Source organism: Canis lupus, chromosome 18 (genome assembly GCF_003254725.2).
Source record: "Canis lupus dingo isolate Sandy chromosome 18, ASM325472v2, whole genome shotgun sequence".
NCBI lineage: Eukaryota > Metazoa > Chordata > Mammalia > Carnivora > Canidae > Canis > Canis lupus.
The window spans coordinates 54457666-54482368 of record NC_064260.1 but is presented as its reverse complement, the minus strand read 5'-3'; the positions used below and the strand labels follow the sequence as shown (position 1 = coordinate 54482368).

The window sequence follows — 24703 nt, the reverse complement described above, 5'->3', positions numbered from 1 at the left end:
CGGCTCATGCACCAAGCATGCACAGAGGGAGGGAGAGGCCAGCAGACTGAGGTGTGCAGTCGGGCATCCTCTCCCTCGACCCCAGCTTCCCCAGGACCCCAGGGCCAGGCCAAGGAGGGCCCTGGGACAGGCCTCTGACCTAAGCTAGATCCCACCCCTCAACCCCCTACCCTGCCCCTGGAGGGCAGGAGAGCTCCATCAACCCCATGCCAGGTATACCAAAGCTCCACTCTCTGCAGGCCCTCCAAACACACCCCCTACTTTACTGGGGCCCTTGGACTTCGTCACTCCTTCCCAACTGAACGAGTCCACTCTCTCCTCCACTTGGCTAGCAAGTCCTCAGGCAAGGTCATGCTAGCAGGGGCTTTTGCTTGAATCCCTTCGGATCCTCCAACCAGCTCTTTGCCTTGCCTCTCCCCTTCTCTGCACTACAGCCAGGGGCTCCTTCAAAAGCTCCCATCTAGCCCATCATCTTTCCCTGCCATTTTCCTACTGCCCAGGAAACCATTATGGAGACTCTGGAGCAGAGGAAGGTTAAGGAGGCTCCTGGCTGCAGGACTTATCAGTGCCTTGCTGTCTCCAGGTTCACTGGGACTCTGATTGGATTCAGCAGCCCTCTTTTCAGGAAACATCTATTGATGATTTTGTGAAATGCTGGCCTAATGGGTCAAACCCCAAACCCCATTCAAGGCCCTTGACACTCTGGCCCCAAACAGCCTCTGCAGCCTCAGCCCTATCTCCCCACCCACCCTACTGCTCTGCCCACAAATCCAGTGATGTTTCCATTAATACCCCGGCTTTTCAAACCTTCATTCATTTTTTTCCCTCTGCCTGAAAGGCCCTTGCCTACTTGGCAAACTCCGATCCATCCTTCAAAACCCAGCTCAAATGTTCCCCTCTGTGACAAGTCTCCCCAGTGGGGCATCCCTGGCAGGTCAAATCCTGGGCTGCCGAAGGAAAGTGCTCCCCATCTCTGCCCTTGCTCCACCCTGGCTATTTTGTTCTGCTGTGAGTCCTGCTCGATGGCAGCTGAATGGCAGGAAGGACAAGATGCCAGGGCTGTTTGGTTATTTATTAGCACAAGGGGAGCTGGCAGCTGACATCACTTACACATCAGTCAGAGCCCAGAACCCACTGTGGGAGAGAGATGCCTGTCAGGCCAGCCAAGAAGAGGGAGGCTCCAGTTCCCGGGCTCCCCGGAAGGCCTGAGGATCTATGACTAGAGGCAGGAATTTCTGCCAGAGATGCCTCCCCACCCTGCATGCCTCTGCAATCCTCCCCAGCCAGGCCTGTGCGCCCCCTCACCCACGGGGGACCCACACCAGGAAGCTCAGTCCTCAGCCACACTCCCTGCAAGATCAGGACCCCAGGAGGCAGGCCTGAGGTTCAGTCACCAGCCACACCCCCTGCAGGACCCACACCAGGACCCTAGGAGGCAGGCCTGAGGCTCAGTCCCCAGCTGGCAGAGCACCAGGCTAGGTGTGGCGGGCAGGAAAGGAGGAAGGACGCCAAGCTCACTTGGTGCTGCCACACTCGACTGCAGCCACCTTCACTGCAGGCAGTGTCTGCGAGGCCACGGGCTCGATGGTGAGCGTGTTGTCCTCCACGGCGGCCCGTACCAGTGCTGAGAGCTGCGGCAGAGCAGGGCAGCAGGTGGGTCAGTGAGGGGCTGGCCTCCGTGAGAGGCTGGGCCTGGGGCCAGCTGCCCTCTGCCTCACCTCCTGCATCGTGAAGTCCAGGCAGGGGCCCACGTCCTCCCGGTACACCCTCTCAAGGAAGGGGCAGGTCTTGTCCAGGGTGGGTGACTCCCTCCAGGCCTGGAACTCTGCGAATAGGGTTGTGTCCACCTGTGGGGGAGGGTGAGCCTGATGGGGCAGTCAGACGCCGGGTCGGGGGGCAGGGGGGCAGCATGGCAGGGATAGGCAGAACTGAACGAGGTGAGGGGCCAGGAGGGTTGCAGGGCAGGCCCCAGCCTGCCAGCGGGTCTGTCCCCAGTGGCTAAGCAGGGGGGCAGAGTTCCCAAGAAGAACTACTTCCTTCCCTCTGCACTGAAGGCCTCAGAACTCAAGCTTTCATATCTAGGTGTGCTTTTAGCTTCTCGGCTCTATGAGATTACAGACTTTGGTCCAGGGCCTCGTCCCTAACAACCTCTCTGCCTCCTGGAGGAGGAAAAGCTGAAGACCGGCCCTGCAGGTACCCCCCACACGCAGGTACCATGGCACACACAGGCCCACGCACATAGAAGGAACACACACGGGCTGCCTCCCTGGGGACAGATGACTAGCTGGTTGCCCTGGGGCATGTGCAGCGAGAATGAGGCTGGGCAGGGGCAGAGGGGCGGCCCCTCTCCAGAGCCATTACCTGTTGGGAAAAGGAGAGAGAGGTAGCAGAGGAGGGGGCCGTAGGTGGCTCCCCAGGCAGGAGCTGCCAGGCCGGCTCATAGGTGAGTTGAACAGCTTTGCTGGGGACCACGCAGAGGAGCAGGGAGAGGAAGGGGGGCAGCCCAGGCTGGGGGGAGGGGCAGACAAAGAGAGACAGACGGACAGATGCACAGAGACAGAACAGACAGTAGGGAGGAGATGTTAGTGTCCAGTTAGAAGCTGAGGACTCAGAAGTGGGGGAGAGGCCTAGCCCGCGCTTTCTCCCTGGAAGCCCCAGAGACACGGGGCAGCATGGAGATGGGGGCCGCCTTGCTTCACAGGAGCCTGGGTCCCCCTGCAGCCCTGGTGGGGTTCACTGGGTGCAGCCCTGAGCTGAGCAACCAGCACCCCGGTCTTGTGGGTCTGCATGGCCCCAGGAGGCGCTACTTATGTGAGGAAGCTGAGGCTCTGGCAGGTGCCTTTACTTGCCCAAAGACCTACGGCCAAGGACATCAGAGCCCACTGCCCGCCTGGACCAAGTACCCCATGTACCCAGCTCAGAGGCAGGGAGGGAGACAGCCCCAAAAGTCTGTGCTTGTCCAGGTACCACAGCCAGAGGCACTGAGGACCTTCAAATCCAGGGATGTCACAAGCTGGTCCTGGACCTCAGGGCTATGGGCATGCAGGGCCCAAGGAGCTTGTCCCCAGAGGCCCAGCAGTGGCCTCTTTAGCCTCAGAGAATATGTCTTCCTGAAGAACTCTCCCCATCCCCCTCACCTAGGCCAGGCCCCCAGGTCCCAGGCCAGTCTCGGGTGCACAGAGTACCACCTACTACTGGAGGGTTGTGGAGGGGTTACCAGGCCCTCATGGCACACAGGAGGGGTACACACGGTACATTCATAGGCTGAGGGCCAAACCTCCTATCACAAGAAACCTGCGCAGCCCTCCCAGACAGGGGACACAGAGACCCAGAGATGGCAGGCCAGGCTCCAGGTCACACAGCGAGGGGTCAGGACTCCCCACTGGGCCCCCCTGCCTGGCTGACACTGAGACCGTGTCTCCCTTTCCTGCCACCCCTCACCTCTTTGCCCTCCTTGTCCGGGGTGAGGGGATGTCCGGCAGTGGGGCACATGGCGGGGCAAAGGGCGCTGCTGGTGCTCTTATGTCGCAAGTGGCCCTTGCGGGGTCCAGCCTTGGTGGGGCTCAGCAGCTGTGGGTGCAGCTCGCGATTGGGAGAGGCTGGTGTGGATGTGAGGACCAGGGTCTTCAAGGCGGTCACCTCCGCCTGCAGCATGTCGATCTGGCCGGGATGAGATGGCTGTCAAGGCCTAATGCGGGCCTGGCTGCCAACCTCCAGCCACCCCAGCTCAGGATAACCTGTCCCAGCAGTGACTGGCATGTAACCCGGCCTGTCATCCTTGGAACAGCATGAGACCTCCGCTTTAGAGAGGGCAAGGGAGGCTCGGAGAGCGACTGTGGCCTGCCCGAGGTCACACAGTATGCCAGGGCTCTGTTGGAGGCACCTGTCCAGGAGGTGGCTGGGCCTCCCACCGAGGGGCCCAGGAGCCAGGAACTACCCAGCCCTCACATTTGACAGACGTGCAAACAGACTCCGAAAAGAGGAAGAACTTCCCTGCCCCGGCTCACGTGGCCAGACAAGGTTTTTGCTTTGTAAGGAGAGTAAGGCAGGCAGGAAAGAGACTGTAAGGACTACAGGATCCGCCCCGCCCTTGTAAGCCCCAGAAAGGTCTCTGTGCGCTGGAAATACTGCCCGAGTGCTGGGGAGTTGGATTTCAGCTGTAGCATCTCAGACCCCCGCTTCACTTTCCTAGGCCGCAGGGTCTGCCCATCCCCACTGCCCCACAACCCTGGGACACGCGGGGGTGCGAGGGTCCGATCAGGTAGCCAAAGCTGACTCGAGGGGGGCTCTGGCTGGGCCTGAGTGGTGGGGACCTCACCTTGCCCCGCGCCTCCTTCAGCTGCTTTTCTGACGCTGCCTGCTTCATGTTGGCTTCCCGCACCATTCTGTGGGCTTCCTGGGAAGCAGGGAGGCTCTGCGTGAGTGATGAGGGGCCAGCGCACCCCACAGACCTGCTCCCCAACCTGTCCCCCAGCCAGCAGGCCTGTACCTCAAACAGGCTGGCCGTCAGCTCCTCCAGCTCCTGTTCCAGCTGCTCCCGCACCTTGGACAGCCGCTCACACTCCTCGTCCTTCAGCTGCAGCTCCTGGGGGTTCGGGGAGAGTGGCTGTCAGCCCCCTGGGGCTCTAGGCCCCCTGACCAGGCTCCACCACGGGGTCCTCTTCCTTGGCCCTGGGCCCCAACCCCCTTCCTCTGTCGCCCTGCAGTTGACGACGCAGTTCCCACTTAGCTTGCGGCGTGATGTTGCAACCCCAGCTGCCTAGAAGGGGCTTTCGGAGAAGTCAAGACTCCTAAAAAATCCTCCAGAGTCACAAGCACTGGTTTCTCCTCTGTGCTCCCTCAGGCCCAGCCCCAGCGTCTGTGCAGGCAGGTGGCCCTGACGGGAGCCTCCAGGTAGGCCCCGAGCCCTACCACCCCCAGAGCCCCACCTTCTGGGCTTTGTGCAGCTCCTCCTTCAGGAACTCTGAGCCCTTCTCACGGATCTCCATGGAAGAGCTTCGCAGGCGCAACACGTCCAGCTGCGCAGCCGTGGGGCTGTCCTCACCTTGGGCCTCCTCCCCAGCAGGGCTCTCTGCCGGGCCTCCGGGGGACTCCCTGCAGCCCTTCCAGGAGACCGGGACGGTTTCAAGGGGCGGCGGGTGGCCCTCGTCTGGGTGGGGCTGGCTGTGAGGCAAAAAGCAGACACAGGCTGGGGTTCGGAGCCCCAGCGCTGAGCCCAGGACCGGCCCTGAGGACCACGCCTGCCACTGAGGCTGCCCTGGGCCCCTCTGTGAAACAGCAACCCTACCCGCGAGGCTGCCACTGGCTTGTCACCAGGGCGGGATGAGCCAACACAGGGTCTCCTTGGGGCAGGGACAGGACTCCTTCATCTGTGCCAACCCCCTCTAGGGCCGGGATCGGCACGCAGCCAGTGCTCAGTCTGTGTTGGTCCACAGATGACGAAATGCGTTGGCTCTCCATTTCTGCAAGGCGGGGGACCATTGCCACGGCTCCACCTCGAGGGTCACCAAGCGGATCTGACGTGCACAAAGCCCCGGCACAGGGGATCCCTGGGTGGCGCAGCGGTTTAGCGCCTGCCTTTGGCCCAGGGCGCGATCCTGGAGACCCGGGATCGAATCCCACATCAGGCTCCCGGGGCATGGAGCCTGCTTCTCCCTCTGCCTGTGTCTCTGCCTCTATCCATCTATCTATGTATCTATTTATCTATCATAAATAAATAAATAAAATAAAATAAAATAAATTAAAAAAAAAAAACCCCGGCACACACAAGGCTCATAAAGGAACTGCCTTCTAGGCTATTGTTAATGCAGATTTGATGCAAATCCTACCCCACTCAGGGTGGGCAGGAGGGGAGGGAGGACGCAGCCAGGGCCAGGAGATGGGGCAGGAAGATTCTGTCAAACAGCCCGGACGGGGCCCACTGCCTTCCTGTGCCCTGAACCTGGCGGGGCGCGGTCCTGGCCCTCCACGGGTGGCGCTCGCCGGTTGGCCTCATGACCTCAAACACCCCCCTCTGGGCCTCAGGACCCTCCGCTCCCTGAAGCGGGAGACCCTAGGGGTGGTGCCCCGGCCAGCAGCCTCTGTCCCCGCCTCCCCCCCCCACTGTCCATCCACACACCCCCACACCCACCCCCCCCTTTGCAACAGACCCTGCCGAGGGAGGGAGGCAGGAAGGGAGAGGGCTCAGCCAACAGTGGTTTGTGCCAAGACAGCACCTCTGGACTTGCTCACTCAGCAAAAGCTGGTGGCTCCTGAGCCAGCAGCTTTGGAGCCATTGTGGCTATGCGGAGGGTGAGGGTGAGGGTGAGGGGCTGGGTGGGGGGTGGGGGGGAGTGGAGGGGGCTCAGGGGGGGCCCATATAGTGGGAAGGAAAGACAAGGCCAAGGGGTCACGGGACTCAGGCTTTCTCAGGGAAAAGTGTGAAAAGCAAGACCAGAGAGCAGTCCCCCCTGTCACCAGGACCCTGAGACAGTCACCAAGCTGCCCCTAAGCCTCAGTCTCCCTCCCAGGGAACACAAAGGGACTGGGTGCCCAGGGACCCCAGCAATGAGTCCACTTCCAACCTTTCATGTAGCTCTGTCCCTACACCCAGCCCAGCCTGCTCTCTGCTCTGGAAAGGGCCCAGACTGTGGCCTCATGGTTCCTTGGCTGGGTCCTGACCGGCAGGGACCCAGGGCTCTGACAGATGACGTGGGGAAACACATCTATTTCTCCATCTACAGTGTCTATCCAGACAGGGATGCTTCCTAACACCTTCGTGTGTGTGTGGTGGGAGGGGGAGAGGGTCCTCCCTTGGCAAGTGGCTCCTGAGGCTCAAGGAGGGGCTGCGGCAGTGCTACAGTGGCCCTAGACTGGGGTCATCACCCAGTGGACTCACATTGTGCCAGGTGCCGCCTGGCTGCTCTGCTCATGTCCTTCATTTACAGCTCTTGATGTCATTCATGGGACTGTCCCCGTCCTACAGATGAGGGACAGAGTGTCTGAGAGGTGCAAAACTTGTCTAGGCAGCCAGGGCTTCGGTCTAGACCCAAAGCATCCCCCGCCTGGTAGGTGGGGGCTGAGGATGGAATCAGCGCATCTGTCTCCAGATCAAGAGTTGCTGGTCCCAGGCAGACTCGGGAGACTCTTCCTTGGCTGCAGCAGGGAAATCTGACCCAATTCTGGCCCGACTGACTTCTCAGCTTCTGCTCAGGCCCAGAAACTGCCTCCCAGGAGGGCGGGCCAGGCTGGGGGAGCTGTGGCTGAGAGCAGAGGCCAGAGGCAGACGAGGCCAGGTCCACACTGGGCTCTGAGCTGGGTACTTACACACCAGCCCTATGAATGGCACTACAGTTCTCTGAAGCTGCTTCCCACCTGTGGGATGGGAGTAAAAATCTGGAGGAGGAGCTCCTGTGTGGCTCAGATGGCTGAGAGTCTGCCTTGGGCTCAGGTCATGATCTCCAAGTCCTGGGATCCAGCACTGCATCACATCAGGCTCCCAGCTCAGCAGGGGACCAGGGCCGATCCCTCAGGTGAGAGAGGACAGATGGCCCTAGTTGCTCAGGTTTGATAGGGACAGCGGACTCCAACTCAGGAGCTGAATGCTTCAACAGGATGAGCCAGAAACGTGGGCCAAGGATAGGGGTAACCAGCAGGGACAGCATGGGACACAGGGCAGGATGCCAGGTTCTAGACACCCAGCCCTGGTGTCTTTTCCTCTGTGAGGACATCATCCCAGACATCACCCACGCCCCTGCCTAGGAGAAAAAGACCTCCAGTGCCTCCCACGAGGGCCACCAGTGTGGTCTGGGCCTCCCACTAGAGTGAAAGACACTAACTCTCCTGCTGGTCCCGAGGGTAGGGGCTGGGGTCATGGCTGGACTGTCCCCCATCATTTTCCCAACAGGCTCTCACTTCAGCCCACTTCTGGGAAAGATAGGGCCCAGTTTTGCAGCCAGAGACAACAGGCTCTGCCCCCATCCCCAGCATAAAAGCCCAACTTGAAAATCCTAATGGCAGAAAGCGTGGGTAGAGTAGGACCACCTGGCAGTCACCAACTGCTCAATGCCTGGGCTGGGGGTTCAGGAAAGATGGGCTTGCCCTGTACTGGGAGGGAAGTGGGAATCTGCAGGCCCTCACCTCGCACTTCTGGGCCATGAGGCAACTCAGAAATTTCAGAGGAACGAGGGACCCCAAGCCCCATAGGTCCAGCCAAGCCAGTATCCTCTGTCTTCACACACTTCAGCATCCTGGACCAGGGGCTGGAAAACCTCGAATGGGATGCCCGTGGTGCTGGGGAACTCACTCCTCAGACAAGCCTGGGCTTCCACTTAAGTGCTTCTGCACCACATCCCCTCCCTGCCCCTCAGGCCAGGCCCATGGCCCTCTGCTCGGACCTTCTCAGCCCCCACTTCCTACACAAACAGAGTCCAGAGTTCAGAATACGCTACAGGGAAGGCCTGTAGCAGGACCCAGGGCCACTGGGAGAGGTTAGGGGCAGGAGACTATAAGAGTCAAGGTCAGAGGAAAGTGGGAGCATCCAACATCCCCCACCTTGAAGCTGGCTCTGCTGCCTAGAGCCCACAGCAGTTTACACAGGAAAGGCCCCAGTGGGTCACTTCCCCAGGAAACACACAAGGGGGGGGCGGTGGATGCAGCAATGCTCACCCCCCAGTCCTGCCCTGGGAGGCCCAGCACACAAAAATGGCACAAATGAGAATGAGGACCCTGCAGATTCTATGGTCCCCAGTCACCCAACAACCCCCACTGGGCCAGGAGGGCCTGACCAGAGGCTACTAGGTCGGACCTACCTCTTCCCATATCCAGCCTGAGCTGCCTGCCATGAGGTCTTTCTGTCCCTCTGACCAGGGCCCAGGTCACTTCTTGGAATCAAAGATCCCTGTGCTAATGCGCACAATGGGTTCATTAAAGAAAAAGGAAGAATGGGAGCCTGGGGGGCTCAATGTTTGAGCGTCTACCTTTGGCTCAGGTCATGACCCCGGGCTTCTGGGATCAGGTCCCACATCGGGCTCCCTGCAGGGAGCCTGCTTCTCCCTCTGTCTGTGTCTCAGCCTCTCTCGGTGTCTCTCATGAATAAATAAATAAAATCTTTTAAAAAAATAAAGAAAAAGGAAGGAACTAGTTAGGGCAGCTCTGAAGCTGGGGGACAGAGAGGCTGGGAGGGCACCTAGGACCACTCACCCTCCGCCCGGGGCTGACAGGGTGGCTGAAGGTGAGCTGGTCTACAGGGCAGTGCCATGGCGCAGGGGTCCCGTTCAGACTCACACCCCTGCACCCACAGGCATTCCAGTAAGCCCCGAGAGTACTGAAGCTGACAGCCAAGTGATTTGTCCTGTCCAGGGGCCACAGGGCAGAGAGGGGCTAAGTCTTCAGCTCCAAACCCTCAAGTACTCCAGTGCCCCAACCTCATGATGCCACGGCAGGCAGATGCTCTCCCCAGCCCCGGTCTAGACAGTGAGGCACCTGATGTTCAGAGAGGTATGACGACCTGACCGGAACACACAGCAAAGAGTGGCAGGGTAGGAACAGAACCCAGAATCGCAGTTTTCTTGTATCATGTGACCTGTCACCCAGAGAAGGATCCAGATGGGAGGAAAAGGGGATGAATGGTGGTTTTGGAGAAGTGAGGCAGGATGCAGATGGGATTTGAGAAGTCTGAGATAGTGCCTGAGACAGTGGCGGTGGTGGTGGGGATGGCGGGTTCCATTCAAGGCTGCTGCATAAGCCAGGCAGGCCCCAGGCTAGGAAGGGGCATGCAGAGGGGACACTGAGGGGGGTATTGTGGCAGGACCAGGAGCTGGAGAGGGTGACGGGGTGGGGGGAGGTAACAAAACTACAGTAATTAACTAACATAATGAGATGGTGCCAATGTTGGGAATAGGAACTGGAAGGGAAGCTTTCAGGGAAAGGCAAAGGGGTGGCTGAGGCATCTGGGGAATGGCATGTCCTATAGGTGGTTGAGGGGAGGCACCCAGCCAGAGGGAGCAGCTGCAGTCTGAGCCTGCACCAGAAGAGGAATAACAGAGGAGCCTAGGGCCAGAGAGCCAGCCTGGAGCAGCCATCACCAGGGTTGGAAGGGAGGGTTCCAGTATGGGACAACAGTGTCATATATGCCACACACAGAAGCAGAGCAGGACCCCCAGGGGTTGGGAGGGGGTGGCGGCAGGTGCATCCAGACAACTCCAGCAAGGGGGACACAGTGTGCACCTTGCAGAACATGAAACAGGAGGGCAGAGGTCAGGAACAGCCTCAGGAGGGAAGGCAGGGAGGCTGGGACACCTGAAATCAGGTGGACCAGGCCAAGCCAGACTCTCCTCACCACAACCTCAGGGCTGCCAGCCCAGCATCTCCACAGGGAGCCAGCACAAGGCCTGGGAGGGTGGCGGCTCACTCTGTGCTGGTGCGGAGCAGGGCATCCAGGGCCTCACACCCACCTGCTCAGCCCTAGAAGAGTCTCACACCTCAAAAATCCAACACATACAGAGTGAGCACCTATGATATGCTAGGCACCCCATCACCCCCAATCTGCCGCATCTGCATGACTGCACAGATTCTAGCAGCAACATCACCGAGCTCCCTTCTGATCACATTCTAAATCTTTTTGCTCCCCCCTTCAAACCCCCCCCCCCCAGCGCTATTGGGCACAAATCCTGGGCAGACATGGGGAGAGTCTAGGATAGGCAGGATCCTAATGAGGGTCTGAGCTCCCCACCTGTACAGATTAAGGCGCAGCAGGAGATATATCTCCACCTGCTGAGGGGGCAAGGTAGGTAGTTAGATCAAGGAGGGTTTCCAGAAAGACACAGCTGGGAAAGGTGCACAACTGCTCCCCAGGCAGGTCCACCTTCTTGCCCCTGAAGCCCCCAGGCCATACTTGGGACAAAGTCTGAGCCAACAGACCCCTGTGACTTAGGCCCAACAGGCAGGAGCTCACAAATCCAAGCCCTTTAGGGTAATCACAACCCAGAGCAGTTAACTGACCTCCTCAAGATGACCCAGCCTGTCGGCAGCCTTGGAGTTCCCCAACATCCTGCCTGCTACAAAGACACAGTGCTCCATCTCTGGGAGGGTGGGGAATCTCATTTCATTCCTGAGCAGGCCATCAGAGCCTGGCCCTCCCTAGAGATTGGTACGATTAGTCCCATCCGTCAGACAGGGAAACTGAGACCAGGGGGCTTGCACCAGTGTCATGTGGCCACTTAGTGGCAAAACTCAATTTCTGGCCTTTGCTGATCAAGCCCCAAGTGCCCAGCACTGTCAGCTGCAGACACCCAAGGCTGCTCTCCCCTCTGCCTACCCGGAGGAGGCTTAGTACCCAAGACTATGGACACAGGAAACAATGGGGTGGGGAGCATCCCACTTTGGGGGGAGCTGCCTGTGGGTTCAGAATTCAGAGCTCCTGCTCAAGAAGTCCTGAGAAAAGAGGGCCCACCTGGGCTCCCACAGAGTCCTGCCACTGTCACTCACTCTAGGGGAGCAGCCCTGGGTCCAGTGCACCAGGACCCAGCCATTAACAGCACCATCCCTCACCTACAGATGAGGAAAGAGGCCCTAGAGACACTGATATAGCTCAGCCAGGGCCAATGACCCCTGATGCCAGATTTCTCATAGTCTAGAACGAAAGGTCCAGATATACACCTACCAGACTATCCTGAGCCTGTAGGGGCTGCAAGCCCAAGCAGCTCAGTTAGACTTACATGGACAAGTGTGACCCCAAGGAGGTCTTTTCTGGCTCTTGCTGGGGTCTAGATGAGCTCCTAGGACACTCGGCCCCCAGTGGATCCTGGCAGCTTGGCCTCTGATCCTTCAGTCCCTGCCTCCAATACCCGAGCGGGGGTCCATTAAAATGCAGTGCTCAAGGTAACCCCCAAACTCTACCTCTCACTCTCAGGTGTCCAGCTCCTCCTCCACCCCTCATGCTTTCCATCTGCGTTTATAAATCACCTACTAGGTGCTCTGTACCTGACTAGGCCCTGGAGGTCCAAACATATAGGCAAGAAGTGAGTTATAGGGCGCCTGGGTGGCTCAGTCAGTTAAGCGCCTGCCTTTGGCCCAGGTCATGATCCCAGGGACCTGGGATTGAGCCCCACAGGGAGCCTGCTTCTCCCTCTCCCTCTGCCCCTCCCCCCACTTGTGCTATCTCCTTATCTGTGTCTCTCAAATAAATCTTTTTTAAAAAACGAAATGAGTTATACTGAGGATCACGTAGGGGTCAGCTTGGCAGCCTGGTTTCTCCAGAAGGCTCTTGGGAATAGGACAGGGAGGTTGGACTGCGGTGGGGGGGGGGGGGTCTTCTCCAGGACCCCAAGTCTTTTTGACATTGTCCTTAAAGAGAGCATCTATCTACTGATGACTCCCAGTCCTGTCTGTCTGGCCCTGACCTGGGTACCTCCAGGGAGGGGCACTCTGGGCATGGGTCAGCCCCTGCCCCACACCCCACAACCCTCTCATTTCACCTAGAGACCCAGAGAAGTGAAGCCATACTCTCAAGATCACGTAGCAACTCAGTGACTGTTTTGCTTGGGTGCCTCCAGCACATGGAGTCAGAAGTTTCTTCCAGATGGCACTGCCCCTTAAGCACAGTTAGCCCCACGCAGGATTGTGCTAACCCCACCAGGTCCCACACAACCACTTTCTCCCTGAAGTCAGTCTTCTTGAGTGGGAGGGGGTGCGAGAGGGGGGTGTAGAACTTCTCCCAACAACACAGGCTCTGCTTCACCTTTCACCCTTTAAGGATCTCATGCCTCTCCACACCTCACCCCTGCTAGGAGCCCTTTCTCTCGGCACCCCCTGCTGGGGACAAAGCCCCACTACTCCCGAGCATCTCAGCCCATCTCAGCGAGGCTTTGCTAGGGGCCATGGAGTCATGTGGACCTCGCCTGCATCAGCCCCCCTCCAGACCTTCTCTCACTCCCCAGCTCTGGTTGGGAAATAGCCCTGTGCTGGGACCCCCTACTCACCCAGCTGACCCAGTAACTTGCAGGAATACCACGCACCCCACTCTGGCCACATCTTCCAGGACCCGGCCTTTCCAGGCCACTGGGGAAGAGGAAGTGCTTGCTGGAGTCCCGGAGAAGACCACCACCTTCTGCGTGCACAGGGCAGGGGACCCTCACCAGGTTGGCCGGGTACTGGGATGACCCCTGGGGGCCAATGAAACAGTCATGGGGACAGGGGCCGCTACGCTGGGACCCAGGGCTGTGCCCTCCTTCGGACTGCGGCCAAGTCCTGCCCCACGCCTCGGTGCCAGGCCGGAGCCAGGAGCCCCCGATGGAAGTTCAGCAGCTTTGCAGGGACCGCGACAGTGCGCTCCCTCTCCCGCCTGCACCGCTCTCAGGGGTTCCTCCGGCTCGCAGGTCCCCTCCTCCAGGTGCGCACCCGGACTTACTCCCCTGCCCCCCCGCCCCGCCCGGCTGCCTCTCACCTGCGCTGCGGATGCGCTGGGAGCCGGCGCGGTCACGCCAGGAGGGTCCCCCCCCCCGCCCCGGGGCGTCCTCCCACCTCCACCGCCGGTTGCCCGCGCGCGCCCGCCCCGAGGCCACGCAGCCCGAGCCGGGAGCGGAGCCGCGATCCTACCCGCTCCACATCCCGGCGCCGCCGCCCGTCAGCGCCCGCCCGCGGCCCCGGGCACCCAGTCCCCCGACCCGGCAGGTCACGTGGCCGAGGGGTGGCCCGAGGACACGTGCCCGGCCCCGCCCTCCGCCGGCCGCGCGCCCCGGGACGGGTGACGGCGGAGCAGGGGAGGAGCCCGCGGGCGGCGCGTCCTGCGGCCCCGCCCCGGAGTCGCCTGGGTCCCCTGCCGCCCCCGCACCCTTTCCCGCCTTTGCCCAGCATCTCCGGGGGGGGGGGGGGATGCACCCCGGGGTGCACCCCCACCACGCACAGCGCACAGCGGTCTGGTTTTAGGTCCTCTGCAAAACCTCTCCCTGCAGCCCAGACCACTCGTCTTCCGGTCCCTCCACCCCTCTGCCTCCGGCCCTGAGCCCGGACTGCGGGCCTCGTCTTCAGCCTGGGGCGGGATCCAAGGAGTTTAGCTCCTTTTACCTTCCGCCAGGGACCGTGGCTCGCACCCTCTGTGTCTAGAGAGGCCTAGGAGGCCAGGAGAAAGAAGGTGCGCCCCTTCCAGATGCTACCAGAACTCAGGACACGACTCTTCCAGGTCCACAGAGCTGGGACCCCAGGCTTGAATTTGTCAGGTCGTCACTGGGGACACGCATTTGTTTCATTCATCCTTTTTTTGTTGTTGTTGGTTCGGTCATCCATTCATCCGTCCCTCCGGAGCACAAACTATGGACCATCAAAAGCCTGGGGACCCAAAGGGAAACTGCACAGACACATGCCCTGTCATCCTGGGGTTCCAATGTGCTAAGGAGGTGGGGGTGGGAGACACTCGCAAGGGCTTCCACTTCCAGGGCCACCCTGGACACACTCTGCTAAGTGCACGTGTCTTTGTCAAAAATGTAAGATGGTCCTGCCTTCCTAGATGAGCATAGCCCATGCCAAGGTGTAGGACTTGGTGAGTGGAGGATAGGCTACATGGATTTCATGCTTTGCTAACTCACTCACTGCACAAGGTGCCAGCAACCTGAGCAGCCCACTGTGACATCCCTTCTGACTTACCAGAATCATTCTGCCCAGACCTCCAATGCCCTTCACTCCACAGGGCAATTGTTTCTCAGACTGTGGTTTCCCAAGGGCAGGGGCCATCTCAGTGCAGTGGGGCTCTCTACCTATCCCAGCCTAGTCCAGGGTCTGGCCCAAAGCAGATGTCATTGTGTTTGACTTGAATCCTATACCATCTAAGTCTTGAGCAACAGCTAGCTTCCTGGCCCTTGCTCTGTTCATTATTTAGGGGAAGGGGAGAAGAAAAGGAGCTCAGGACAGGGCCCTCACCCTCCAAGACTTCACAAGCCGGGGCAGGAGATAAGATTGGTCCAAGTCATGGTAACCCAGACTGGTGGGAGATAAGGCATGGAGGGGGTGTCAGCCCAGGCGAAAGCCCCAGAGGAAGAGTCCTTAGCAGGATAGGGGAGGGCCAGTGGGCTGTGGGAGGCCCTTAAGTGAGGCCTCCAAGGACAAATGTGGGGTCACCACTCTGGGAATGCTGTCATCCCAGTTACTACCTAAAAATATCACATCATCTATACATCCAGTGACCTTCAATTCCCAGGCCTCACTAGCTCCTCCCACAGCCCAGTGAGCTCTACTCAGCTGAGAAGGATGGGCTCAGAGAAGTTCAGGAACTCACCCCATGTCACACAGCCAGGGGCGGTGAGGCTGTGACCCCTCCTTACACTAATTTTCTAAATAGCCCAGAAACTAGAGAACTCACTTGAAGCTGCAGCAGTATGCTGTCAGGCAAAAAGGGAAGCTTCCTAGGGGCCTGGCCAACAGGTGGGGAGGGAGAAGTAAAAGGTCAAGGCCTCAAACCATGGTCCTACTCCACCCTCCCCATATTCCCCCTCCCCACCTGACAGCCTTGACCACAGAGCCTTGGCTGGAGGCAGATGAGGAACAGGAAACTGCCAGCCTGGATGACCCGGGCCCCAATTCTGACTTCAGTCTCTCCTCGGCAAACCGTATGACTCAGGGTATTTGTCTTGCCATCTCTCATCCTCAGACTCTGTGTCTGTACCACACCAAGTTAGACAACAGGGCCACTCCTCAACACTGACCTTGTAGGAGGCTCATCAAATTCCTCAGAGTTCTCTGTCCGTCCCCTGTCCCAAGCCTGGCTTCTTCCTCCCTCCTCCCCCAATGTCTCTCCAGAGTGGCAAGACTCCCCACCTGCCAACCCCTCCTCTGTGCCCCAGGTCACTGGCTCACCTGTCTGTGTCCCAGGGCTCCTCTTCCAAGTTACCCTCTGGTGCGGGGCCCAGAACCGATGGGGCGTAGCGGACAGCCCCTGAGCTCAGTGCCAGGAACACGGGGCATGATCCTCGGGCAGGGCACCTGCTGTGCTCCTTGGGGTCATCCATGCTGGGACCAGCCCAAGGGTCCCTCTGGAGACCGCCAGGCAGGCAGGTGGCAGAAGCCTTCTCCCCGACCCTGCGCAGAGCCTCACGCTAACCTTTGCTATCTCTGAGGAGCAGCAGTCTGGGAGAAAGGCCCCTCCCAGCAAGCCTCTATCTCCTGAAGCCCCATAATTATTAACTCCTATGGCTCAGCGGGCAGCAGAAGGTGCTGGGGCCCTTCTCCCTGGGTGCCCGGCCAGGGAAGGTGAGACTCCCTGAGGGGTTGTGGGAGCTTTCGTCCACATGCCCGAGACCCCCAGCTTCCACGAGGCCCGAAGGAGGAACTGCCTGTCCCCTGCCTGGCCAGGTTGGCCGGTTGGAAAGATCCAGCACAGACACTATCACTAGCTGGTTGTGTGGCTTTGGGCGAGCACCTCTGCCTGCTCCAGGCCCCATCCTTGGCCTCAATAACCCCTTAAAGCTTGTAACCACCAATAAAAAGGCACAATTCAGTGTAGCAGTTAAGAACACAGGCCCGGTGTCACATGGGCTGGATTCTACCCCACTCCAGACTATGAGCCTTCGGGCATGTCACTCTCTCTGTGACTCAGTTTCCCAACTATAATAAGGAAATCTCACCCTCTAAGGCACACCAGGCCAGCTGCCACTGCCCAGACATGCCCTACACCACGCCTTTCCTCACACAACGCCCTCTGCGCATGTCCTACCCCCTGCAGATAAATCTTTTTTGTTTATACCACCCCTTCGCCCAGGAAGCCTTCTCCCCTGAGGACTGTTTTCCCCCCATAGCACAGGGGTGAAGGCCTCAGGCACATATCCACCTGCGTCATGACGGAGTAGACCTATTTGACACCCCCACAAGAACTGAGTGACCCTGTGGGCGGAGGCTGGCCCACACTGACCTCCAAATCCTCAGCACCCCCTTATCTGGGACGCGGTCAGCATCAGTCCACCGGGATGGTTTGAACGTTCCACCCTGCTTCATTTGGCTTGAAAACTCATCCTAGCTCTGCTGGTCTATGGCTGTGTGACCTGAGGCAAGTCCCTTCACTTCCCTGGGACTCAGTTTCCTCATCTGTAAAAGGGGACCAACTGTCTTCAATGAAGTTGTACTGGGGAAGGATCTGCCACGCTTGACATGAGTGTTCTCTGGCTTTCTCCCTCCCTTTCCCTCTTCTTTCCTGTCAGCCTCCGACCTCCCGAGGGGGGAGAAGCTGCCAGTTCCTGCAGAGCAGTCACACCCCCGCCAGCCTTACCCTGCGGATAACAATATCTCCCACTCAGGCTCCGGGCTTCCAAGCTCTCAGCCTAATGCAAACCAGATGCTGGCCTTGCCTTTCCTGGCAGAGAATTTTTCATGGCCAGCTCCCACCCCCTTCCTGTTTTTGCTCCTCACTGATACCCTGCGAAATTCTCTTGCCATGCCCCCACCTTCCCCTGCAGGGCAACACCCCCCCCACCTGGAAACAATTGATGGAAAACAGGAAGTATGAAAGAGGGGAGGGTCGCCCCATCACCCCACGACCTGGCAGGAGGGGAAGGAGCTCAGCGCAGCTGCTCACAAAGCGAATGAAAGCTAGTTCCCCACTGCCAAGCACCAGTCCGCCCCTGGGGGGTGGAGTGGAGAGGAAACTGAGTCAGAGCTGTCCTGGGGAGTGTCTAGAAAAAAAAAAAAAAGCTACTTTCTGGACATTTAGGCAGAGCCAGAACTTCACCGGGAGCTAGTAGGGCTGTGGCAGCGGCTGTGACTTAAAAAAATCAGAACCAGAAGAGACCCAAGCCCCGTCCTCCCGGGGTCACCTGTGAGTCAGAGCCAAGAGACACTCAGGCCTGGGACTGCTTGCCAGTAAAAGCGGCTCGACGAAGTCACTGAAGTCACTTCCCGGGCTTGCTACCTCCTCGGCATTCCCGCCGCCCTTCCCCCACGGGCCAGGCGGTCACAGTCACGAGGATGCTCACAAGGCGCCGCCGCAGTACCTGGCCCGGCAGACCTGCATCCTCCCGCCAGGGGCCGTGCACTGGGGACCGCGGCCGGGGCGAGCCCAGGAGTGTGCCCGTTGGGGCCTGCCTTTACCAACTCAGCCCCTTGAACTCCTGCGGGGCCCTCTGCAGACTCCACAGCCCCCTGAAAGCAACAGCACAGGGGCTCCCTGGGGGCTGGGCTCTGGCCGCCCCTCCCTCTGCCAGCTGTGCAGAATGTTTGGACAACTGGATGGAATGTTTTGCAACTACAGCCCTCCCAGGATCCCTGAGCTCAGGTTTCAAGAGGGGAGGGAGAGGATGCTGGCTCCAGGGGGAGGGAAGGAGACCCAAGAGGTCAAAGGTGAGTCTGGAGCCCACCTCCCCACTCCCCACCGGACTCCCAGCCCACCCGGGGCCTGAGGGAGGCCACTGGCCACCCAGCCCCCAGTGTGGTGGAGAGATGGAGTCAGGCTCAGGCCCCTGGGAGAACAGGACAGAGGGAAGAGGCAGACAAATGGTGTCAGAGATCTGGGGAGGCCAACTTGGTGAAGTCAGGCTCTGTAGACAGTCTGGGCTCAGGGAGGGGCAGGGCCCAGGACAGCACTTTGAGAACGTCATTGAGATTGCTAAGATTCTGTAACAGAGATGGGTCCATCTCCTACCATCTCCGTTTCACAGATAGAACTCTTGGGGTCCAGAGGGAGTAGGAGATCACCCTCAGTGAAGCGGCATGATGGGTGCAGAGCTGGGCTAGAATCCAGGGCTGGCTCCAGATCCTAACCTCGCTTTGGCTGTTCCTACCCTCACCTCCAGCCCCAGGGACACATGCACCCCGGCCAGTGAATTACCATCCTTGCTCTTCCGCAGAAGACACAGACAAAATAACCTATGTAAGTTGAGTAGTCCATGTTCACAAAGAGAATGCACAAACGCTAAGCTCACTGCCAGCCTCTGAGAGCATTAACCTACTTGTGGGCAAGAGGTGGAGACCCCAAGAGCCAGGATTCTGGCACCATCTCTGACTCTAGGTCTAGAGCTCTCCCAGATTCCCCAACACAGCCGCTCAGGCCTCCCAGAGCCCCTTGACTAAAGTTGAGAAGACACATGAGTTCTAGAACCAACTATTTGGAAGAGAGTTGAAGCCTCAGTTTACCCACCTTAAAATTGGATTGTCTTTGCTCTACTTGACCCACCACTATATTGTGGCTGCTGAAGGCAAGGAGTGGAAGGTTCCAGTGGAGCCCTTGGGAGACTTAAATATTTCCTAGAAATAAAGCCCTTGGAGCTCATGTGAAGAAAGGAGGGAGGGGATTCCTTTGAGCCCAGAAGGTTGTAGGAGTCTCATCAAGGTGCCTGGGGGCCTGGGCTGGATTCCTTGAGGTGGAACCTGTTTGGCCATTCCCAGGTCCTGAGGAGGATATTTTACCCACCCAAGGTTTAGCCAGCCAAACCTTCAGAGTCAGATATGAACTAGAGGAGGGTGGGTCTGTCCCCACCCCACAGCTGGTGACTCCCTTCCAAAATGACGGGATGAGGCAGGAAATGGAGGAAGGATCTTTAAGTTTACTTGTTGTTTTTTTTTTTTTTTTTTTAGTAATCTGTACACCTATCATGGGGCTCAAACTCATAACCAGGACTGCATGCTCCTCTACTGAGCTAGCCAGGCACTCCTGTGCTAGGATCTCTACCTTTGATTCATTTAGTTCACTCTCAAACCACCTGATGTGATGGTTCTTCATTCCTTTCAGTTCCTATTTTAATGATGAAAGAATGAAGACTAGGAAAAGGGGAAGGGATTTGGCAACAGGGAACAAGTAAGGAATTAGGATTTTAATCCACACTGTCTGACCCCAAAAGCTCGTGTTATTATCCCTTCACCATTCACCCTCTCAAAGGGTAAGGTGAGGCTGTTTTTTTGTTTTTGTTTTTGTTTTTTAGAAAAGAGAGCTTGAAGACTAAGCAGGATTTAAATATATAGAATGGAGGATGGGCATTCTATGCCCAGGAACACGAGAAACAAACAAAGCAGGGACAGAGCAGGACACAGAAACAGAAGCAAATGCTTCGCTTTGGCTGGAGCTTAAGCTGATTTGGGGAACACTAGAGAAAAGACTGGACAGGCATGCTCGGGATGAATCATGAAGAGACTTAGTGGCCTAGTTAAAGAGTTTGGACTTTATTCCAAAGGCTCCAAGGAGACAGTTAAACATTTTTGAGCAGAAGGGTGACGTGATCAAAACCCTGCTAAGAGAAGATTAAATTGACAGCAGTGTGCATAGAAAATAGAAATGAACACTTATCAAATATCCAGAGAGGTAAAGGGTTTCTAAACTTAGATGCATTTGAAGAGACCTCAAAAGAAAAAATCAATAGATCTGTTGACATTAAAATTCAAAACTTCTCCATCATCCTCCTTCCACCAAAAAATAACCAAAATTAAAAGGCAAATAGCCTAGGGAAAATATCTCCAGCAAATGGCAAAGTGTTGACATCTTTAATATGTAAAGAATTCACAAAAATCAATGAGAAAAAAAAAAAAAACAGCGCAATAAACATGTTCGTGCCTTCATTCATTCGTTTATTTAAGCAACATGTAATGAGCACCTGGACCAGGTGCTGAGAAGATATTCATGGATAATATGAATTACCTGGGCTGCCCAGACATAATTTATTTTTAAAAAATACTTAGAGGGGATCCCTGGGTGGCTCAACGGTTTGGCTCTCCCTTCAGCCCAGGGCGTGATCCTGGAGTCCCGGGATCGAGTCCCACATCGGGTTCCCTGCATGGAGCCTGCTTCTCCCTCTGCCTGTATTCATTCCTCTATGTCTCTCATGAATAAATAAATAAAATCTTTAAAATAAATAAATAAATAAATAAATAATACTTAGAAATCTGAGAATAAAAGGGAATTTCGTTAAACTGATATAGTACCCACCAAAACCCCACAGCAAATGTCATTCTTAATGGTGAAATGCTAGAAACATTATTTTTTTTAAAGATTTATTTATTTATTTTATGATAGACATAGAGAGAGAGAGAGGCAGAGACACAGGAGGAGGGAGAAGCAGGCTCCATGCCGGGAGCCCGACGCAGGTCTCGATCCCGGGACTCCAGGATCACGCCCTGGGCCAAAGGCAGGCGCCAAACCATTGAGCCACCCAGGGATCCCTAGAAACATTATTTTGAAATCAGGACTAAGACAGCATGGCTGCTATCCTTGCTTCTATTCTACACTGTATTGATGATTGTAGCCAGTTCAGTAAGAATAGAAAAAGAAATTCAAGACATACAATTTGGAAAAGAAAAACCAAAACTGTTCTTTTTCACAGATGATTATCTACATTTTAAATCCAAAGGATTCCACAGATAAATTATTATAATAAGACAACTTGGCAAAAAGGTTGGCCATAATATCAATATAAAATTATTTGCAAAAAAAAATTATTTGCAGTTCTGTACACTGGTAAAAGTTAGCAAATTAGAATTTTTTAAAAATACATTATTTATTATAGCAATAAATGATAAGCACCTATAATAAATCTTTTTTTAAATTTTTTTTTTATTCATAAGAGAGAGAGAGAGGCAAAGACACAGGAGGAGGAAGAAGCAGGCTCCATGGTAGCCCGACGCGGGACTCGATTCCGGGACTCCACAGTCGTGCCCTGGGCCAAAGGCAGGCACTAAACCGCTGAGCCACCCAGGGATCCCCTAATAAATCTAATAAAATATGTGAAATATTTATTATAGAGAAAATTTTAATTTTGGGTATAAATTTAAAAATTATAATCACTATAGTATGTATATTATACAATTATTATATAATCTAGAATTATTATATAACCTAAATTATTTAAATAATAAAAATATCAAAATGATGCAAATTATAAAATTAGATATTTCACAAAAATGTCAATTTTCTCCAATTTGATCTATGGCTTCAATGCAATTACAATCAAAATTCTAATAGGGGGCAGCCTGGGTGGCTCAGCGGTTTAGTGCCGCCTTCAGCCCAGGGCCTGACCCTGAAGACCCGAGATCGAGCCCCACGTCTGGCTTCTCCCTCTGCCTGTGTCTCTGCCTCTCTCTTTCTCTCTCTCATGAATAAATAAATAAAATCTTTAAAAAAATTCTAATAGGGATTTTCTTAAATATGACGTTGCTTTTATTTTTTTAATTTAAATTCAATTAGGCAATCAATAGTACACACTTAGTTTCTGATATAGTGTTCAATAATTCATCAGTTGTATATAATACCTAGTGCTCAACACATCACATGCCCTCCTTAATGCCTACCACCCAATTACCCTATCCCTTCTATCCCTTCACCCACTCCCTTCCAGCAACCCTCAGTTTGTTTCCTATAGTCAAGAGTCTCTCATGGTTTTTCTCCCTCTCTGATGACTTCCCATTCAGGGTTCCCTCCCTTAACCTATTATCCTCTGCACTGTTTCTTATATTCCACATATGAGGGAAACCATATGACAAGTGTCTTTCTCTGGTTGACTTATTTCCCCCAGCATAACACCCTCCAGATTCATCCACATCAATGTAAATGGTAAGTATTCATCTTTTCTGATGGCTGAGTAATATTTCACTGTGTATATAGACCACATCTTTTTTATCCATTCATCAGTCAATGGACATCCAGGCTATTTCCACAGTTTGGCTATTGTGGACATAGTTATTATGAATATTGGGGTGCAGGTGTCCCGGCATTTCACTACATTTGTATCTTTGGGGTCAATACCAGTAGTACAATTGCTGGGCCATAGGGTAGCTATGTCTTTAACTTCTTTTTTTTTTTAAGATTTTATTTATTTATTCATGACAGACAGAGAGAGAGAGAGGCAGGGACACAGGCAGAGGGAGAAGCAGGCTCCACGCAGGGAGCCCGACGTGGGACTTGATTTCAGGTCTCCAGGATCGGCCCTGGCCTGAAGGCGGTGCTTAAGCCGCTGAGCCACTCGGGCTGCCCTATATCTTTAACTTCTTGAGGAACCTCCACACTGAGCCAGCTTGCATTCCCACCAACAGTGCAAGAGGGTTCCCCTTTCTCCACAATCCTGTCAACAGTTGTTGTTTCCTGTCTTGTTAATTTTAGCCATTCTGACTGGTGTGAGGTGGTAGCTCATTGTGGTTTTGATTTGTATTCCCCTGATGCCAGGTGCTGTAGAGCATATTTTCATGTGCCTGTTGGCCATGTGTAGGTCTTCTTTGGAGAAATGTCTGTTCATGTCTTCTGCCCATTTCTTGACTAGATTATTTGTTCTTTGGGTGTTGAGTTTGGTAAGTTCTTTATAGATCTTGGATATTTGCCCTTTATCTGATATGTCATTTACAAATATCTTCTCCCATTCTGTATACTGCCTTTTAGTTGTGACTGTCTCCTTTGCTGTGCAGGAACTTTTTATCTTGATGAAGTCCCAGTAGTTCATGTTTGCTTTTGTTTCCCTTGCCTTTGGAGATGTGTCTAGCAAGAAGTTGCTGTGGCCAAGGTTGAAGAGGTTGCTGCCTGCGTTCTCCTCCAGGATTTTGATGGTTTCCTTTCTCACATTTAGGTCTTTCATCCATTTTGAGTTTTAGTGTACAGTGTAAGAAAATGTCCAGTTTCATTCTTCTATGTGTGGCTGTCCAATTTTCCCAGCACCATTTATTGAAGAGACTGACATGCTGATTTTAAAATTTACATAGAGGGATGCCTGAGTGGTCCAGCGGTTGAGCATCTGCCTTCAGCTCAGGGAGTGATCCTGGAGTCCCAGGATCAAGTTCCACATCTGGTTCCCTGCATGGGGCCTGCTTCTCCCTCTGCCTGTGTCTCTCTCTCTGTGTATGTGTCTCATGAATAAATAAATAAAATCTTAAAAAAAATAAAATAAAATTCACATAGAAGAGTAAAAATATCTAAGACATCCATGAAGGGGAATGAGGCAGTTGCTTACTCCCCAGCTATCAGGACTAATAAAACTGTAGTAATAAAAACAGTATGATATTAGCTAAAGAATGAATCGAGGTAGATTGACAAAATCAAATAGAGAATCCAGAAAAAGACCCACACATAGCTGGAGCTCTGATATTCAGATACAGTCTTGCTGATCAGTGGGGAAAGGAAGGGACCATTTAATACCTGATCAAGCCTATGTGGATAAAATAATTGGAACCCTATCTCACACTATCAGAAAAATTTCTGTTGGTGGTATTAAAGAAGATATAGAAGATTATAATTTGAGAGACTACTTTGAAAAGTATGGCAAGATTGAAACCATAGAAGTTATGGAAGACAGGCAGAGTAGAAAAAAGAGAGGATTTAATTTTGTAACTTTTGATGATCATGATACAGTTGATAAAAATTGTTGTTCAGAAACACCACACTATTAATGGGTATAGTTGTGAAGTGAAAAAGGCCCTTTCTAAACAAGAAATGCAGTTTGTTGTATCACAAAGAGGTCATAGAGGTGGATCTGGTAACCTCATGGGTCATGGAGGAAACTTTGGAGGTGGTGGTAATTTTGGCCATGGTAGAAACTTTGGTGGAAGAGGAGGCTATGGTGGTGGCAGTGGTGGCAGCAGAGGTAGTTATGGAGAAGGTGATGGTGGATATAATGGATTTGGAGGTGGCCGTGCTAACTATGGTGGTGGTCCTGGTTAGAATAGTAGAGGAGGCTATAATGGTGGTGGACCAGGATATAGAAACCAAGGAAGCAGATATGGTAGTAGTGATGGAGGATATATGATGGTTACAATGGAGGAGGAAAATTTGGAAGTGGTA

The 24703-nt window shown here is 54.9% G+C and overlaps 1 protein-coding gene across 19 annotated transcripts in view; it reads right to left on the bottom strand.

Annotated features, from left to right (window-relative positions):
• Positions 1 to 24703, bottom strand: part of RAB3IL1 (RAB3A interacting protein like 1) — a 44718-nt gene that overhangs the window by 5623 nt on the left and 14392 nt on the right. For 2 of the 19 annotated variants that reach the window (XM_025446454.3, XM_025446453.3), the window contains exons 2-8: positions 4929 to 5163; positions 4490 to 4585; positions 4319 to 4396; positions 3442 to 3660; positions 2362 to 2508; positions 1719 to 1847; positions 1519 to 1631 (exon numbers count right to left, since the gene is read on the bottom strand). In XM_025446454.3, coding sequence (XP_025302239.3) covers positions 1519 to 1631; positions 1719 to 1847; positions 2362 to 2508; positions 3442 to 3660; positions 4319 to 4396; positions 4490 to 4585; positions 4929 to 5163 — 1017 coding nt within the window. The other 17 variants (XM_025446448.3, XM_025446456.3, XM_025446458.3 and 14 more) reach the window with 17 other exon arrangements.